The sequence below is a fragment of the Thunnus thynnus genome, chromosome 4 (genome assembly GCF_963924715.1).
Source record: "Thunnus thynnus chromosome 4, fThuThy2.1, whole genome shotgun sequence".
Taxonomy (NCBI): Eukaryota; Metazoa; Chordata; class Actinopteri; order Scombriformes; family Scombridae; genus Thunnus; species Thunnus thynnus.
Genome location: NC_089520.1, coordinates 15,539,983 through 15,560,966, shown reverse-complemented (window position 1 = coordinate 15,560,966; position 20,984 = coordinate 15,539,983). Strand labels below are relative to the sequence as shown.

The window sequence follows — 20,984 nt, the reverse complement described above, 5'->3', positions numbered from 1 at the left end:
AAGTTACTGCAAAGCCACATGAGAAGAACAGTGGTTTTTTCAGCACTGAGATAGCCTTGAGATTAAATATTGCTATAGGTGGTCAGAAATTTGCATATACTGTATACAATAAGTAAAGATACCCTGCAGAAACCACCGTAAATGATTTCCTTCCAATCATCTCAGGATCCAAGGCATCACTAATGTTTCCACTGTTGAAGAACAAAACCTAACAATAAAAGAGCTGGAGAATAAAACCAGACGGTCCATCTGGTATCAGGGTTGGTGTACAGTGGGCTTGAAAGGAAGAGGTTGGCACCACCCCCATGGGAGGGGTTAGCTAGCTGCCTGGCTGCTCTGGGCCAATATTAAATGTTCCCACATGCTGGACTGCAGCTTGATGAAGAAGAAGAAGAAGAAAGAAAAGAGCCAGGGAGAAACCTTTGACAGAAACACACACATACAAGTAGTGTTTCTGTGTGTCTGCGAAGCCATTAAGCATTTATACTTACTATCAGTGAGTGAGGCAGATTGCTTCACTCTGCTCATATATGAATGATGTATTTTCCTCAGGGCGCATTCACAACCTCCAGCTAAAACCTTGCGTGCGCGCACACACACACACACACACACACACACACACACACACACACACACACACACACACACAAACACAAACACACACACACACACACACACACACACACACACACACACACACACACACACACACCAAACCGCCATGTGCTCTCTATCCTACTCCCCATTCAACTCCTTCCATCTCTGTATCCTCTTATCGTCTTGCTGCCTGATTGTTTTCATCTACCTCTCCCTCCTCACCTTACTGTCGACCTCTTTCACCCTTTCAGGTTGCTCTTATTTCTCTCAACTGCTTTTTTTCTTCCCTTGGACCATTTTCTTTAGGACACTTGTCATCTTAAATAAATTCTCTGTGGTACCTTAAGAAAGCTTCTTGTAGATGTACTTCTGCCTAAGTCCTTCAACTGAACCTTTCACCTTTGGTATTTGTAACAAGGAGGAGAAAAAAAAAAAAAGTTGAGAGTCTGTAACTTTAAAGTGAGCTAATACATTTTGAATACACAAACGGCCCATTACTTCTCATACAAACGAAAAGTAGAATTTTTAAGTAAAAATGCACACATCCTTAATTCAATACAGTGCAAGGAAAAGCGCAAGCAACTCTGAGGCAAGTTGAAAGAGATGTGCAGCAATTACAGGATAATCTACCTCGCTGGTAGTATCTGACATCCACTGCTACACGTTTCCCAATACGATCGTTACATGGAAGTAAAAAGGATCAACACTTTTAATCATCTGCAGAAAGTGTTGCATGTCAGTTACAGCATTTTAACTGAGAGAAAAAAACAAAAATAGTGTGTGTAAATAATTTGCAGATAGGTGTTAGGATGGTACAACTAAAATATTAATGGTGACAAAAAGATGTAATCTCAAGTTTACTACAGCTGGTGTACCAAGAGCGGAGCCTCAAATGTTTAGCTCTGTTCTGTGACAGTAATTCTCAGAATCCATCACTAATCACATCAATGAAGCTGAACAAAATTTTAAAAAAAGGAAATGTTTAGCAAGAAGCAGACCTTCAGATCTTAACTGGTTGCTGTTCTTTTCTGTTTTTGTTCAAGGATCTATTTTTAGTCCCGCATGCTCTGGTTTGGTCTGGCTTCAAACTGTGTCTGGCCTTCACCAGCCACGGGAGCACTCACACTGAGAGTGGAGCCTAACTGAATACAGCCAGCATGCTGTGTGGATGTGCGGTATATAAAGAAAACTAAAGCGAGACAGAAAAACTGTACTCTCTTTTAAGGACAGAAATCCTGAATAAGAAGTTCTTGTTTAAGATTAGTTAATTGGTTAAGTCTAATCTCTCCATGAGCATCATGGTCATTAGTATCAGGAACATGAGTTGAGAAACAATAAGACAAAAATATGACTTTCTATTTAAATAAAAATGACAATAATGAGGCAATAACCAAAATAAGCTTAGGGCCTAATTACACACTACTGTTCTTTCCCCTAAAAAATTATAGAGGTAATAAATGAACAAATTAAAGCTCAAATGTTTGTCTCAGTGTAATTTAGTGTTACAATTAGCTAGTACACTAGTGTGTGTAGGTGTATGATGCATGTTTTGAGGGTCAATTCAATTGCAAAGACTCAATTCATCACTGGCAGGCTATAGCCATGCAGGTAGGTAAAGTCCCCCTCCAGTCAAAAATATATGTTTCTTCTTGGTCTTTCAGTTGGATATTTGAGCTTCACGGTAAAGAATGATGTATGTGCAGAGTTTGACACTGGAAGGCTGTTTTCACATTCTGCTGAAAGTGGAAGGTTTCTCTGTCCTCACCTTAAATCAGAGATAAACGCATGTACTTACGAGCATGATTTGTGACATCAAAACAATTTTGGAGCCAATTTTGGTCCAGTGTGATGTGGAAACTTGAAGCCTTCGGTGCACATACACTGAGAATGGACTTTACAATGAAGCATGTCCAGCATTTAAACGTTTGAAATGAACAATATTTGAACACTAGATTATGTTTTTTTTTAATGATGGAGAAGGAGTAGATGTAATTTTTTAAGGATTTAAAAATCCTTAAAAAAATTTTTTGTGGAAAAAACTATATCAGACACAAATTATTAGTCAAAGCAAAGTATTTTTATGTCTTCAAACATGTCTGGAGGGGATCTTTAAAGTTGGGTTTGTTGCTCTAGTTTTATCACATGCACTGTTCTTTCTGCTGCTTCAATACAATAGAGGTGACTGTGGGCAGCCTCAGTGTTTCCTTCCATCTGTAGAGAACAACTGCTAATGGAATAAATTAATGTAACTATAAATGTGATGAATAAAATCAATCAGAGTGGAGTGTCTGTGGGCCAGTCTAATGCAGTACCACGCAGCATGGAAGAGGTTGTTCTTTTGTAATCATTTTGTGTCTGTGTTGCTGAAACCATCTCTGACCTGCAGGTTGAAAAGTAAAGGAAGCTTTTGTTCTCAACCGTGTGAGTGGGTGGCACCACAGCCAAAGTACAGTACATGCTGTTTGCCATGAAAGATTAGCACAACTTATGCTTACCTGAGTGAGAATATCCAGTTGACCTATAATGTGTTCCAGTGTGTTAGCCAGACCAGGGGGTGCCCCTCCATCTGAGGCGTGGGACTGTGCTTGAGCTTGGGGTGAGCCCTGCTTCTGTGTCTGGTGGGTGGAGGAGGAACTTCTGCTGGGGTCTCTGTAGGTGTGGGGATGAGTCGCTCTACTGTGGCTGCCACTGCGACTATAGCTCTGAGTGTGGACAGCAGTTTGGGAGTCCTGTCTGTCAAAAAGTCCAGTCGGTTCAGAGGCCTAAAAGCAGATAAGACAGAAGAAAAAAAAAAATTCAGATGGTGCCTCACAAGCTTCATAGACAATATGGTAGTGATGGGAGGACTTCTCAGTTGTAGAGGGTTGGGTCATCAATATATAGATTAGTAACTATATGTTCCTTTTTTGATATTCTGTAAGTGTACAATCAAAACAGAAATGGTTGTAACAATGAAACAGACTTTATATGTGTTTAATACTGATAGTCTTTATGAAAAGACAGAACAACGCGTTGGATTAGATCATTGATGAATCACCAGCAGGTTTTATGAAGGGTCATCATATCAGGAATAATATTAGTATGATGTAGACAAGTAGTAGTAGTAGTAGATGTGACAAGTAGTAGTAGTAATATTGGACCTCCTGATAACAGTATAATAATATCATCAACAATCATTTTTTATCATTGGTATGAACAATGTATTTTGCTCAGAACTTCAGTTGAAGCCACAAATATTTGTGACTCAAATGTTTTTCTGTCTACGATGATATTCATCTTGCAGTTAACACCAACTCTTGCCCCTTCTTACTGTACATATGGTGGGAAAATCTTTCCTTTTCATTAAGTCTTACTGTTTTTTATTTAACAATATTGTTGAACAATATAAGAATCAATTCTGTTCAGAGTTTGAAGCACCATGTCAAAACTTAGCTCTGGTAAGATATTTATTTGGTTGTAGACCACCAATAAAAGAAAAGAAAAATACAGGTGTGAAATTTTCAACAATCAAAAACATGAGATTATTCATTGATGTGATTATTTGAATAAAAACCCAAAAAACAAACAACTATTCCCAGCACTATAAATAACCTTCATATACATAGAAAAACATTTTGCCAAATTATTGTGTGTTTGCAGATATATCTAAAATTACACATTATTATTACAGAAACATATGAAACAGAAAAAGATTTTGAGAAGTTGGGTCTGGTTTGAATAGACTTTAAACTGAGGCCACAGATGACTCATTCTTCATCATGTTCTTTCCATCATCTAATTGATTGGTTTAACTGTGTTTAACGTGTCTTATATTTTGCCTTAGAATGTAACAACACAGTCATAACTTAAAACTTGCAAATGGAAACCAATCAACATCGACTTAGCTCGAATGAGTCCAGTTTCAGTTAAGAAGTCAGTTACAATGACTTCAGATGGAATCAAAAGAGGGAAACTGCTGACTCTCTCTTTCTCACACACATCGCCAGTCAGTCTGCCTGTGATATGATTAATTCAATGAGACATAAACACATGACGGTCGGTGACCAAATCTCTCCATCACCATGTTTTTGTGACTAAAAACTGTGCACACATCTGTAGATTTTTTTTTTTTTGTTTTTCTGTCCGTCTTTGCAGACCTCTGACTGGTGTTTCAAGACAACATTTCTTCTTCATCTCAGCAAGGGAGAAAACAACAGTTTTACTCGTCACCACACAACAAGAAATCTATTCACACTCTGCTAAACATGTTCAAGCCTGCACTGTCAAATAGAGTTTTTCCATTAGCCCAGGTCAGTCCGCTTTAGCCCGTGGCCAGCTGCGCTGCTGCGGTCCTGCTCGCTGGCAGGACCGACCGCGGCCAACCCATGACGACCCCTCCTTCTCACCCTCAAACATGCGGTGTGTTGCAGACTCAATGTGTGTGTCTGTGCTGAAGACCAGAAAGAAAGCAGTTTTGTTTTAAAGTCTCTTTGTGTTCAGCTCTCAATACTTTTGTAGCTTCTAACTGAATCTCTGTGGTTTGAAGTTTAGTTTCTCTCCTGCGTTCCTGTTTGTATTATCAGATATCTGCTTTATTTTACTGTTTCCTCATTGCTTTTAGCTGTATCAGAGCTGTGTTAAGTTACTGCTGATGAAAACCCGACATTTCCTGCTTTTGCTGTTTCATATGTTAAAAGTTTTTTAATGACAAAATATTGAGACTTTTACTGCACATATTTATATGAAATGTGTTTGTAACCGAATTAGGGGAGCTTCGTTAGCGGCGCCATTCTTCAATAAAAACAGGTTGACACAAGACATGGAAATATTTAGAACTATTTTTTCAGTGAATCACTTACAAATAATTCTAGGAGGAACAGTTCAAGCAGAAACAGCCACATTGAGTTTGATGAAGTGCTGTAGACAACAGACTCTTACTGCATTTTCTGCAAACCAGCACACCTCCAACAGGTAAACAACTTATTTTACCTTGCTGTGCTGTGTAATGGAAAAACAGTGGCAGCTTGACTTGAGTGCTTCCGGCATGGCTTGGCGCGACTACCCCGAAAACAATGGAATACACCAAAACTGTGCTGTTCCTACGTAAATGAAGCCAGATGAGCTGAACTGTCAGCGGTTGCCTGGCTCTACACATCTGCCAAAGACAGTGTTCTGTTGTCTTGTACTGCGAGATGTTCCTCCATAGGACTTCTTCTTGTTCCTGTGTTATCTTTTGTCAGCTCTGACAACACTGTGCTAACATATTCTTTAAAATTAGACTATTAACATACTAATAACAGTCTTTGACTAATAAATGATACAATGTGGCAAATCTCAGCCAGTGACAAAGAATAAAACATTATAAAATTGGTTGGTTTTAGGGACGCAAGCTCTGCAAGAGAGTGTAATATGTGAAAATGAGATCCCACGGCCAGAATCAACTGCATGCTGAGGAAGAAAATGGCAGAAGAGGAACTCAATGCCCTTAAAAATTTTGCCACCAACTAGCAGTTGGTTCAGTACTCAATGAGATCTCAAATCCATACAGGGTGCATATTCTCACTTTCTAAATTTTACTGGGTATTGGAAGCACAGTGTGTCCAGGTCTTGATTGAGTAAATGCACCTTTTTTAATGCCCTGCAAATGAGAATTTCCATTATCATCAATTAACAACATATCGCTGCTCCTAAAAGGTCAAACAAGGAACATTCACAATAAGATGGTATGAGTCTTAGACAACTGGGTCAACGGGATTTCAAAAAATTTAGTTTTATATTTTGGAGCATGAAAAACTGTGGAGTCACAATATCAGAATACTGTAATATCATCTAAGAAATAATTCTACTAAAAGATGCTTAATAAATATATATAATTACTGCAAAGCAGTATTGATAATTTATATTTAAGTGGCAGTTATATTAAGTGTGAACAATATTATTTTAAGTTATTTTACAGAAGCTCTGGGTCAACAACTCTCCACTGTGATTAACTTGTGAATCTGATGAATAATTAAAACACAGTATCCATAGATTTCCTTATTTTGTCTTTTAGTATGGTGCTTGATTCACTGTGACTCCAGTTTACCACTCTGATCTTCTGTTGGTGGCTGTACAAAGAAGCAGAGAGAGAGAGAGATAGAAGAGATAAGAGAGCCGTTCTGCTGAGCCTACAAGCTCCACCAAGACTGGATTAACTTTTGTTGAGTGTACGACTTACAGCTTTGTATTAAAACAACTGCTTAAACACACACAGACACAAAGCACTGGTACAACATGAACATGGACGTGCTCATACAGAAAAGCAGGGGCAAACATCGACTTCATATGCACTTGGTGTTACACACACACACACACACACACACACACACACACACACACACACACACACACACACACACACACACACACACACACACACAGAGGTTTTGCCCGCCTAAATCTAAGGTAGCCTGTCTCGTGTTTCTTTGGACCGCCTAAAAAGCTGAAAAAACAACACATGGGGAAAAGACACGGCTGAAAATGAGAGCTGCAATGATTAGTCAATTTGTCAATCAGTCAATCGACAGAAAATGAATCACAACAATTTTTAATCGATTCATCGTTTAAATAATTTTTAGGTAAAAAAAAATCCAAACAATCTCTTGTTTAAAGTTGTTTAAATTTGCTGCTTTTTCTTGTCTTAACACTGTAGTAAACTGAATATTTTGGTCAGACAAAACAAAACATGTTATGACATTTTGGAAATTGCAATGGAGACAATAATCTTCTACACTTAGTTGGATGCAAAAATCCACAATGTTGGTAGGTTTTTTCAGTGTATGCTTAACAATCAAAATGAAGCCAAATCAAACTAAATTATGTTATTATGTAACACCACACTTTGTCTTTGTCACACTTGTTTGTCTTTCATATTAGCAATCTTTTCTTTTTCCACTTGTCATTTGCAATCAAGCAGTAAAATGGTTTATAGTGTACCATTGTGGGCTTAATTTTCTTCATAACATAGCATCCTTTGCAATGTGACATGTGTACATTGCATTGTTGATGTTGAGACAATATGTTGCTCTGCAAACTCAACACATCCTGTGCTGCCGCAGCCTTACGTAGGGCCAGGGAAAACCCTGATACGCACAAGTGTACACACGCGTACGTGCACATAAACACAATACACACAGTAACTACCCTCGTAATGAATCACCTGGAGTGGAAAAACCAACAGTGGAAAATTTCCTGAGGCCCAAATTAAACTCCAAGTCTGACACAGCCAGCCATCAATACACCCTGCAAGCTGCATGCAAAACCATTCATCACACTACACACGTGCGCACACACACATATTCACACACAGAGTAAGTCCCCCACCTGAAAATTTCTAAGAATAAAAGTGAAAAGTGAAAAGAAGTGAGACATGTATTAGAAGAGACAGATACAAGCCTTTAGCTGGGTTTGACTATTTGATACAATGGAGACTAAAACCTGAAAAATCCTGCATCTACAGCTACAACTCTCACAGTGCAGTAGAGGCAGCAGAGAGACCTGACTTGTCAGACACAGGTGTAACATATAACATTAATGATGGCTGCATTCCTTTTAGGTGCCAGAGCTCTGCTGTCATGCATTCTGACCTGCTGGCACATGTAAATGTAACCAAACGATCATTAATGTTATTAGTTACACCTGTGCTCTGACAAGTTAAAAAATCTCTGCCATCAAAAATGTCTATTGAGGATTGTGTTAACTGGAGAATTAGGATCTCCTACTTTGCTACGGGATTTTTTAAATAATAATTTAAATATTGGTAAGTAATTTTAAGCATTTCAACATCACAGTATTCACAGCAAGTCACAATATTTCATGCATAATTAAGGACATGGCTGCTTTGCGTGACAGGTTGCTAGCTTTTAGCTATCTCAATTAGCTATCTAGCTGCTAACTGATGTTAGCGGTGCACTTTTCCCTGGTGAATGTTGTTTGGTGGCTCCTTCAACAAGCTAAGGTGCAGGACAAGATGTGTGTTACTGTCTGTAAGTTATCATCAAGTTTTGATGATGTGGACACAGGTTATTCTTTTGCTCACTACCATGTTTAAAGGAAGAAGGTATCGTGCCTCATATTGCACTTTAATTTAACGATTGAGTATTGAATATTTTATATATTTTAAGAATTTTTTTTAAACATCAGACATCTTAATTGTTGTTTTCTTTTAAGACCATGGGCAAAGGTTCTTTGCTTTAAGTGTTTAACAGAAATGGAAAGCAAAGTTATATTTGTCTCCCCCCACTTTTTTCTTTTCTTTTTTACTGATCTGAAAATGATCCGATCCATGACTCAAAACCGTGATACGATCTAAACCGTGAGTTTGGTGATCCTTTGCACCCCTAGTCTGTCTGTACATTTTATTCAAAGATGATTTTGTGGAATCAAAACACCACTCTACAAAACCTTCGATGTTTGAAAAATAACAAGTGAGCTGTGTCTTTATGCACATATGTTCATAAAAGACCAACAGAGTGGCAAGTCCTCTGTACATAACTGATTCAGGTGAACATCTCATGTCAATATCAGGTAGGTAGCTCTGTAGTTGTTGAGAGTAAATGACAATAAATGACAAACTTTTAGTCACACTGTATCATCATTTTAAGCTCAAAAGCTCTGAAATGGCACATGTGAAGCAGTCCTGTGAGTTTGCGATGCTAATGTTAGCTCAAGCAGCTACAGTGCAAATCTGTCAACAGAAGCATTTGGGGTCGTCAGCTTGATGTCAAAACATTGTCGTATGTGACTTATCAGGAGTTTGTCACTATTACATTCATAATATGCCAAATCAGCAGCTGTTAAATGTAACATCACTTTAATGTCATGATTATATTGAACTGTTATTTAGAGCTCAAGTATACCTATAACATAATATGTTAATAAATGTGAGCTAAACTGGTCATTTTTCCTGACAGACTGACAGTAAAAAAAAATTAAAAAACCCCTTGGAGAGTTGTCATTTGTCATCTTGAATACTGTGTAGACCACAAATACCTGCAATTTAAAAGAAATGTGTGCAATTTAAATTGTTACTGCAGTATTGATGAGAAAAATAGCAATTTTCTTCAAATTGTTCAGTTTTCCTACTAATCTCCATTGTATTGTAGCATCACTTGAAACATTTTCATGTAATGTCACAGTCCCTTATCCATATAAATAAAATCAATACTGTACAAAACTACAATATGGTCCCAGGAGTAGAAAGGTAACTGACACCAGCTGTTACTATTTAACAGGCCTAAGAGTCTGTGTCTTACTTTATATTCATGCCAATCATCCAGACCCACCCTCTGATTTCCATTATTTCATACATTTACATTGTACAGTGTTAAAAACCCTTCACAGTCCTGAATATTTCCAAAGCAAGATAGGATTGGATCATATAGTACTTGCCATTGAGGCTTTGATTGACTGGGAGAGGATCTGAATGTGTATGTGTGTGTGTGTACGCGCGCATGTGTGTGTGCATGTGTCACAATATAACCATAAGATGTAGACAAATCTTTTCACCAGTTGCTGACATCTCAGTTAATTACAGTGGAGCAAACATTTTATGACAAACTGCTAGTGATGCTTTTTGATGAATGAAGCCTGTGATGTGACTCAGCTCTGACTTATGCTTCTGGACTAGGCTATATCTTACAGAATCAACAAGGGAGGGTGTTTCTCATTAAACCTTTTTTATTAAAGAAACTTACTCAACTCCTCACTCTCAGTTACAGTTTCTCACTCTTTTTCATCACCTCTTACTACATTTCTTTCTCCCTGCTGTTCTTTTGTCTGCCTCCATGTTCTCTCTCCTTTCTCCAGTTTCTCCTGATCCCATCTCTTTCAATGTGTCTTTACAGGATGAACAGGTGTCTGTTTTTTTTGGTCTCCTGTGCGCTCATGTTGTCTGGCTAGCTCACGTGCTCACCCTGTTTTCCCACTCTCCTACCTTTCACTCTCCCTCTCCCTGTTTCTCGCTGATGCTCTCTCGCTCCACTAGACCATTAGGCCCGCTTTAACTCATTGCTGTCTTGTCTTCAACGCTCCCTTGTCACACCCCCTGCCTTTCTCTATCTTCCTTGCTCTCTATCCCCTGCTGTCAAATGCATTCAACTCCCGCTGTCAGAGCAATACCACCTGCTATTCTATGCTAGCACCTTAAAGATGCACACACGCGATCACAAACATATATCAGAAACTGTAGTCCACAGTGCAAAGCTTAAATGCATCTGTGCTGTATGGATTGTTTCCCCTCTTCTTGAGTCTTAAATCAAGGCGAGCGCCAATAAAGTTTGCTCAGCTATAGCATAGTTATGGCGCCCTATTATCTCCTGTGAATGAATGAAATAATGGTGAAGGAGTTAGAAGTTCATACAGCTACTGCAGTCTCAGATCCCCCTCCCCACTGTCCAATCCACATCCTAAAGCTGAGCTGAGCAGTGCAGTGGTGTGTGTGTGTGTGTGTGTGTTGAGCTGTGAAGGGAAGCCTGCTGTGAGTGTGCAACTCGTCTGTCTGCACACGTGAGTGGGAGAAAGACCCAGATGTGAAGCTAGAGACAGGAAGGGGAGGGAGGGGGGGATTAGGGCGGATGTGATCAGAGAGCTGATCTGCCTGTCAGCAATGGTTGGCACTCACGCACATACACACACACATCGATGCATCTATTCTCACACACTGAAACAGCAGCAAATAAAGATTTGCTCAGCTGTGTTGAGCGGACAGACAGCCTGACTGAACCACACACATTCTCAGTCTTTAGCTGAAGAGAACTCATTTTAAAGCTGGCTTATTGTGTTTAACAAATAGGCCTACATGTTCCTGGTATAGTGCCCATCACTGGCAAATTATCGTGGAGCTTCGCATCCAAGTACATTAAAGGATCAGCATATCAAATTAGCTTCTTATGAATTCCTTGTGGATTTGATTCTGAGAGGGCAACGGCCATGGGTGGCCTCTGCTTCTGTATGAATAAAAACAGCATTACTGTCTCATTAGTCAGTTTCTTCCTAGTAAAATGAATTATAACCCAAGGCAGTATTGTGTAATACTGGATGTTCAGCATAGCAAGAAGAGATGGTTTTAACACCTAGGTCACATTAGACGATTTCAACACAGACTAGAGGGCTGAAGTAATGCCCCTCTTTCCAAGCCAGCCTCCATACTAAGAGCCTGAGCTTCCAGTTATCTCATAGCTATTCTTTAATTTGTCCTTCTGAAAAGCTTAAATACTTAACTGAGGAGGTTTTCTGTCCATACTCTAAGCTTAATTGCTATCTGTACCTTTTTCTGTATTTCAGAAAAACATGAAAATGTCAATATAATTACGGAAATATACAGTGAATTTACATGTCTAATGTACAATTACATGAAAAATGTGCAACTCGTATTACACTTAATATGAAAAAAAAGTACATTGACGCAATTATAAACCAGATTACTTGTTTTATTTTGACATTTTGTAAAAGGTAAATCAAATGTTTATCGGTGGTATATCATTTTATTATTATTATCAAATATCGATTGAATATACTTATTATAATATAAATAATATAATTTACGTAAACACATTATTAAGTGTAATTAAACTTGATTTATAACAGTACATTTCTGTAATTTTAAGCCTGATTATTTGTATTATAGCAGTGTCAGTACATTTTTATAGGAAATTTAATTGTTTTTATAGGTGGAAATACCCTTATTTATCATTAAAAGCCAAAAATACACAAGATTTCACATAACATTAAAGCTATAAACTGTATTTTAATCACGGAAAATCACTGAATTTTCATGAGATGGTTATCTTCTGTTATCTTACTGTATTTTATTGGCACCCAAGCTGTCGTAGTTTTTAGTATTTTTTCTCACAGCGCAGGATACTGACTGGGGAAAAAATACTGCCATTTTAAAGATAAAACACTGATTACCTTGTTAGCATACAAATACAGGATATCCCATAAGTCTTGCTACAGTAGTGCTGCCAAGGCCTCAAGGGAGCCGTTGTTGTTTAATACCGTTCTGGACAAACAGGGAAATATTTTTAACATATATGCTCAGCTCAACATGTTGCTTGGTAATTGAATGAGATAATGTCTGACAAAGTATTTTTAGTGTGACCTATTTTTCTAACCAGATATAAGGCACTATTAATTTAATCTGAAGTACCTAAACGTTCACAAAAAATGTTACACACATGAAGACACAAATAGTTTCAGAAGCATTAAAGGGGACGTAATATGGTTTTTGTGATTTCTATTAGTTTTTGAAAGGCTTGACACACGGCATACATATATTATTGTTTCCAAAATGCAGGAACACATGGCGCATTTTTGCTTTTTGTGATTTATATACTGTTATAATGTCAGATGTCTATGTTAAACATGGTCAACTTTCAAAAACCTAAGGTGAATGTACAGTACCAGTCAAAAGTTAAACATTTGACTGCTACTGTACATAAAACACTTCCTGCAAGTCCAAATCCAGGGCTTCGATTACTATGTTACATCTACTTCCCTGTCTAACTGACATTAGATTGTTCGCGCATGCACACAAAAGGCTGTCTATTCAGTAGCCTTTGTTGCTGAGGTTGTTCACGCTGTCCACTTGCATATTTCAGATTGGATTCGGGCTCGAACATATACAGATATACATAAGAAGTTTCCATTTGGAATAAAAAATGAGAAAAAGGAGTGAAATCCTGCTACTGTAGTTTGTTTACACAGCCTCCGGTGCTGGCGGAAATTTGCCAAGGGACCACTTCCAGGAGCTGGCGAATCAGAACAGAGTGGGCTCATCGGAAGGGGGGCCTTAAAGAGACAGGAGCTAAAACAGCCTGTTTCATGCTTTTTGTGTGTATGATACGTCTCCTTTAAGATATTCTCAAATGCCTCAGAAAGAAGGGAGAAAACAATTAATCTCATTAAAAGGAAGAATGGAATATGTGTATATGCATATTCCAGCTCTGCTCTGCAGTTATTCATACTTTATTAGTTGCTTAGACATCTCAGTGGGCTGGTTGGTGATACTTCTCTCTTGCCTTTAAGTAAGTCATTTGAAAAAATTGAAAAATGAACTTACATTACTGTGATTATAGTGACTTTGGTGTTGCTAGTGGCACAGAGCTGTGCCTTCCAACTGGCCTAAACAATGTTATTTTACTGAAAATAGCCATACTAATACCCTCTCAGGTAACACTGTTGTAAAAGCTTCACTTAGGTACTGTGCAAAATTAGCTATTTTGGTGCTACTTCCTTGAGTACATGTAAAAGCCTGCACATTATTTGCTTGGCTTAGAGTGGTTTTTCCTAGTTTTGAGTCATAAGTAACAGTATCAACTGTACATGTCTGAGATATGTTTTTTCCCCCCAAAATATAAAGGTTTTTGGACACACAAGTTTTAATTTACAATATAAGATTACAGTTTTATGATAAGTATAATCATGAGTGTAAACAGGTTGATAATATTCACATTTTCTGCATCTCTTTAATTATCTTGCAGTCTGGCTTTTGGATGTATGAGTGGCAGTAGTGTTCACGGTTGCTTTCAGAAAGAACATCCTGTTTACTGTATTCTCCCTCTCTGAAAATAAGTCAATTTATAACAGCACATTAGATCCACTTTTCCTGTATTAGAGCACCTCTCTCGGTTTTTTCTCTCCCTTTAAACTCATACAGCCTTTGAATATTCTTTCCAAGAGAGAAGAAAATGAATACATTTAGGCGAGCTGGTGACATTTTTCTCTTCTCTGCTTCCTTCCAGGCGACACGTGTGTGAGACTTGCGGCAGTTTATGATAGATGAAAGGGCCTGTATTAATAATAAATTATGAATGGCTAAATTATACATGAAAAGGAAAATCTAGGAAGCTGGCACTTCCAGGTGCAGCTACTAGCATTACTCTGACTGTTACAACTTGCAGATGACAATTCATAAAAGGAGGATGAAAGAAATGTCAATGCGGGAGCTAACTTAGATCGAGGTTAATGTGTGTTTGATTGTGTGCATACACTCTAAATGTGCGTAAATATGATTAGAGCATTATTTTTAGATTAGGATTAGCAGTGAAAAGATGTATTTGTAGAAAAAATTAACTAGTATGTGAAGTCAAGTACCAACACCAATAATTTTAAACACATATCTGTTATTTCTTCTTTCAATTAAAGCTGAAATGATCCCTTTGGATATAATGCCTGCTGCTGAATAAGAAGCTTTAATGGTAACAGCTAGGGCTGGGCGATATGGCAAAAAATATGATCACGATCATTTTTTCCATATTGATCAATATTTATCATGATATATAATTTGACAATGCTGCCATTTTGAAGAACATCCTTTTAATGACTGAAGCCTGAAGAAACCAGAGGGTTCATTAGTTAAATTTTGAATAGTTTAACATAAAAAATAGAATAACATAATGTAAACATTTAACTTTGCAAATGTGTTTTATCTGCCTAACAATACAAGTCAGCCTGCCTTGTAACTTATTAAATCAATGTAAATAAAACGAAAAGCAGGTAGAAATCTGAGTAAAAAGTGCAAAACTAAACCAGCCATTATGCTACATCTTTATTTATATACATATATAAAAACCTCTTCATTTATTCACTGTTATATTCTGTGCTTAGTTCACATATTACTAGATTCGCAAGTTTTCTTTATGAAATGACACTAGTGTTGTAGGTAGCCTTACGTTGCTACTCTATTTACTTAGCTTTGTGCTTAGCCTACCTTAGCAGTTCGCTTTGTGAATCCATAGTCAAAGCAGCCTCATTAAACAATGATGTGCGGTGACTGTTCCACAGTTGCAGACAAGATGTCTCTACACAGAGAAGTGTCTGTGAATTTTTGGCTAGGGTCACTTTAGGTGTGACGGGCACGTGGAGCTATTGTAATTGCAATTTATGCAATATTTATCAAGATTACGTAATAATAAAAGTACAGTGACTGTGTATATGGCACAGTTTCTGGTGAAATAAACATTACACTGTATATGGCTATACTCAAGTGTACCATATTTAATTTTCACAGTGAAACCCATATCCACAAAACAAACCAGATAGTTAAAGGGGACATATCATACACATCTTAACATGATTCACAGTCAAAAAAACTCCTTATTTATCTTATACAGGCCCTTTGTGCAGCCCCTCAGTTCAGCCCCTGTCTGAAACAGGCCGCTTTCGCTCCTGTCTCTTTAAGGCCCCCCTCTCGATGAGTCCACCCTGCTCCGATTCTTTTTCTCATTCTTAACTCAAAATGGAAACTTCTAAAATACATCCGTACATGTTCGAGCCTGAATCTGGTTCAAACTATGCAAGCAGACAACGCAAACAACCCATGGAACAACCTTAGCTACAAAGGATACCAACGAATGGCTGCTTGTGGGCATGCACAACAATCTGACATCATCATGAGGAAGAAGCAGAAGTAACATTGCAAACAAAGCATTCAGAGCAGACAGAAGCCTGGCTTTTGACTTTCAGGGAGCATTTTTACATATGTTCACCTCAGATTTTGGAAATTTGACTGTGTTTCACACACACATCTGACATCATAACAGCATAAAATAACAGAAAATCACAAAAATGTTATGTCCCATTTAAGAAAAAAACAACAACTACTATTGCTTTTGTTTATGTTCCCGGCACTTCATAAGATTCTTAAAAACATTCTGCATCATCAGTCTCCGGCTTAATTTGTTAATGTGTTGATGATGTTGTGACTGAGAAAAAGATAAAGACCTTGCCCAACCAGAAACCCCGAATGGCTAGTGAGATCCACTCCCTCATCCAAACTCAGGACACTGCATTCAGAACTGGCAGCAGTGAGGAACTCAGAACGGCAAGAAACAAACTCCAGAGTGCCATAAAGTCTAGTAAAAACAACTACAGACTACAGATTGAGGAGCACCTTAGCAATAGCACCAACCCACGCTGCATGTGTCAAGGCATACAAAAAAAAAAATCACAGACTACAGAAACAAAACCAGCTGTGTGCCAACCTCTGATACCACCCTGACGAGCAAGCTCAGCACTTTATATGCATGTTTTGAAGACAACAACCCAGAGCCTCTCTGCAGGGCCATAACTGCCTGCAGTGACCAGGTGCTTACACGGATGATGTGTGGAAGTCTCTAAAGAGGGTGAACAGACACCAAGCTGCTGACCTGATGGGATCCCTGGACATGCTCTCAGAGCTGTGTGCCCAACAGCTAGCTGAGGTCTTCGCCGACATCTTCAACATGTCCCTGGCCCAAGCTACTGTCCCCACCTGCTTCAAGACCACCAAAATAATACCTGTGCAGAAGAAAGCTGCTGGCACATCCCTGAATGACTACCGCCCTGTCACACTCACCCCTATCATCATGAGAGGCTCGTCATGTCACGAATCAAGGCCACCCTCCCAAACACCCTAGACCCGCATCAGTTTGCCTAGAGGGCAAAGCGCTCCATAGAGGATGCAATCCTGACAGCCATTCACTTTGACTGACCCACCTCGACAAATCAAACGCCTATGTTTGAATGCTGTTCATTGATTTAAGCTCAGCATTCAAGACAATCATCCCTACAAAGCTAGTCGAAGAACTCCAATCCCTTGGACTTAACAACACCACCTGCAGCTGGGTCTTAGACTTTCTCACTGGCAACCCCCAGTCTGTTAGAAAGGGAAATCACTCCTCCACCACATGCATCCTGAACACCGGTGTTCCCCAGGGCTCTGTGCTTAGCCCACTGCTATACTCCCCATTCACCCACGACTGTGTTGCCAAGCACAGCACAGACTCTGACATCACGTTTGCTGATGACACCACCATGGTGGGCTTGATCAACAACAACGATGAGACGGCCTACAGGGAGGAGATCAAACTGCTAACAGACTGGTGCACAAACAACATCAGCAAGACAAAGGAGCCAATCATTGATTTCAGGAGGCGGGGAGGGAAAGATCACAGACCCATCCGCATCAATGGAACTGCTATGGAGAGGGTCAACAATTTCAAGTTCCTGGGGGTCCACATCACTGAGGACCTCTCATGGAACCTCCACACATCTTCCCTCATCAAAAAAGCACACCGGCACCCTCAGGAGACTGAGGAAGGTCAACCTACACCCCAGGATTCTTAATAAGTTCTAAGGATGCACAGTAGAGAGCACACTGACCAACTGCATCAGGGCTTGGTATGGTAATACCACAGCAAGGCTCTGTTTGTCCCTCTTCCATCTGGTAGGAGGTTCCAGACGATACAGACCACTCGCGTCCAGACTGAGAAACAGCTACTATCCCAGAGCTGTCAAACTGCTATCCTCACACAATCAAACACTGGACATTGAACTATCTACCTCTCCATAGCCATCCTGTCATCCCTGATCCACTCATTGTTATGCATTACATTACATTGTTACATTATATTCATCCAGTATACTTAAAGCTATATCATACATTCTACCATACAATACAATGCTGTTTTACATTTGTTTTTACTGATGTCCTGCACTGTTATGTTGCACTATTGTATCTATGTTGTACCGTGAATGAGAGACCAGCATATAATCTTTTCGTTATGCTGCATACCTGTGTATTAGTATAATGACAATAAAGCTGAACTGAATATAAAGATGTAAAATCTCAACTAACACCATGAGTGGATAAACTTATGCACTATCTATTTATTGATAAACAGTGATATCTGATTTTCACATATTAATCCTATTAGCAAATAGAGCTGGTATGATTATTAATGATCCTCATCACCCCAGCACTGGACTATTCCCACTTATGTGCTCTGGCAAACAAAATTAAACAGAGAGAGACTAAGAAAATTTTTCTTTCCTCACACCATCAAGATGGTGAACTGTCCTCTGACCTCTGTATGTCCTTGCCCTTGTCTAGCACATTGTTTTCAATGAAGCTTTTGTACTGCCTTGCACATAACATATTTGCACTTGTGATTTACTGTATGTAGATTTTACTTTCATACATGTATTTATCATTTTTTGATAAATAAACTTTTGAATACTGAACTTATGAGAATTCTAGAGGACTGCCTTCAGACGATGTGGCCTTGTACATTAGAGGATTTTTGACCTCTGCTTTATAATACGTGTTCACTACAGTAATAATGCTATCTACATGAGTTGAGCAAACCTGACTAGACAACAAATTTTGCAGAAACAAAACATAGACTGCAATTATTTGGTTCATAGGGTAAAAATCAAATACATGTACCATCAATTAAGTGTGCATCTCGTCAATGCATGCTTTTTAGAGGATAGAGAGCCCACACAGACACCAGAGTTGAACTGACTTGCACTACATTTCTTAATCAAGCAGATGTGAAGTATTGCTTTTCCATTACTGTTGAAGCTTCAGACAGCTGAAAAACCATATTTCCAAATGAAAAGGTTCAATAGGGTTATACAAGAACAGTAGTTCTCAGAAGAAGAGAATACATTTCATACGTTGCACTAATCATCTCTCTTCACAGGGTCCAGCTGCCCATTTTTGAATCACCCTTTGAGGCAAGTCTGTAATAACGCCTGTCGAGTGGGAGAGCTATTAAAATCCATTTACCACCCTGTATCACAGCAGCAAGAGAGAAAGACAGAGTCATAGAGGAAAAAGAGCCCTGAAGGGTCCATAAATGGCATTAGGAAAACAGGTGTTAAAAGGATATTGAAAGCCATGTGCTTACATTGTTCAAGTCGATGTGAAGCAGATGTTAGAAATAATTGCACTCACACAGCGGATGCTGCTTAAACACTTGTTTCAGAATACTTTTTTCGCCATTATTGGGCCTAAGATGACTGTTGGAAGCTTTCAACTAAGGTGAAAAAAAAACACAATCCATAAACCAACATCTAATTCTAGTTTGCCATTGTTGAGTTGCTGAAGGAACATTTTCTGGGAAATTTTCCTATATCTTTTCTAAATGGTCAACGTAATCACTCTAACAACATACTGAAGCCATACTGCATCAAGAAAAAGTGAAGCCTGAAAGATTGACAAACAAATCTTACATTAGAACTGTATTAAAAAATATATATATTTTCTTCTTACAATTGTATCTTATCCACATCAATTCTGTCCAGCATATTTGCATCAAAATAGTGTTCCATGTACTATGGCCATTAAGCTTTCCTAGTCTTTTCTATGTCTTTTTAGGAGTAAACTAACTTAAAGGTGAAAAGAATCGAATATTCTCAAGTACTATGACTAGCACCAGTTTTATATCACAGCACGTCCGTTTTTTTCCACCTGTGAGATGCATTTGTTTATTATGAGTACTGAGCTATTCTGGATTGCCAATAAAGTGCAAAGGCTTGGCAGCATCACTGTGGGTGGATCTAAACTTTACAGCAGAGCAATCAATAAGAGAAAGGAGAGAAAGAGAGGTTGTATGTGTGTGTGTGTGTGTGTGTGTGTGTGTGTGTGTGTGTGTGTGTGTGTGTGTGTGTTTGTGAGGACCTTGGCTGTGCCCTTGTTGATGTAAGTAACACTGTAGCAGTCAAAGGGTTGAAATCCAAACCATTCCCTGAGGTTCCCCAGCCAGCCTGTGACACCCTGTCCCCTTTGTGTGTGAGTGTGTGAGAGTCATCTGACAAGGTCTTTTAATATTTAAACATCACTAATGGCTGCACTGCTCTCTCGCTTTGTTTGTTTCTTATCATTTATCTTTGGGTCAAAACTCTTTTTGCTCTTCTGCCTTCAGGGGTGCTGAAAGTAGGCAAGGAGAAAGCACACACTGACTTCCTTTAGCTGTAAGGAAACAAAGTGTCATGAGTCAAAGTATAGGACTGCACATTAATCAAACTTTAATCCCAGACATACTTTGAATGTCAACTTCTGAGCCAACATAGATGAGAAGTCTTAAAAGTGCTCAGAGGGATGGTAATTTGAACATCTACATTCCCATGACAACTGTGCAACTCCATCCACTAATGAGGTGATGATGATAATCGATGATTGAAGTCTCCAGAATGCTACTGAATGGAGCATGTGGTGAGACTGTTTTGAATTAGTGCTGCAATGATTAGTCAATTGATTGATTAGTTGATGGACAGAAAATTTAACTGGCAATTATTTTGATAATCAAATAACCATTTTTCTAGCAAAAATGCCAAGCATTCACTGGTTGACTGTATTTTTACTGTTAATTTTGGGGTTTTGGACTGTCGGTTCAACAAAATAAGGCATTTGAGGACATCACCTTGTACTTCAGGATGTTTTGATGGGTGTTTTTCATCATTTTCTGATGTTTTATTAATCAAATACTTAACCTATTAATCATGAAAATTATTGGCAGATAATCGATAATAAAAAATAATTGTTGCAGTTGCAGTCCTATTTTGAACTCCGAATTTCAACAGTCTTTATTAATTTTTTCCAA

At 38.6% G+C, this 20,984-nt stretch overlaps 1 protein-coding gene across 2 annotated transcripts in view; it reads right to left on the bottom strand.

The window, feature by feature from the left end:
• The window catches only part of poc1a (POC1 centriolar protein A), a 47,945-nt gene that overhangs the window by 9,992 nt on the left and 16,969 nt on the right, over window positions 1-20,984 (bottom strand). For both annotated transcript variants that reach the window (XM_067586909.1, XM_067586910.1), the window contains exon 10: window positions 3,093-3,359. In XM_067586909.1, the coding sequence (XP_067443010.1) occupies window positions 3,093-3,359 (267 nt within the window). The remainder of the gene's footprint in view (window positions 1-3,092; window positions 3,360-20,984) is intronic.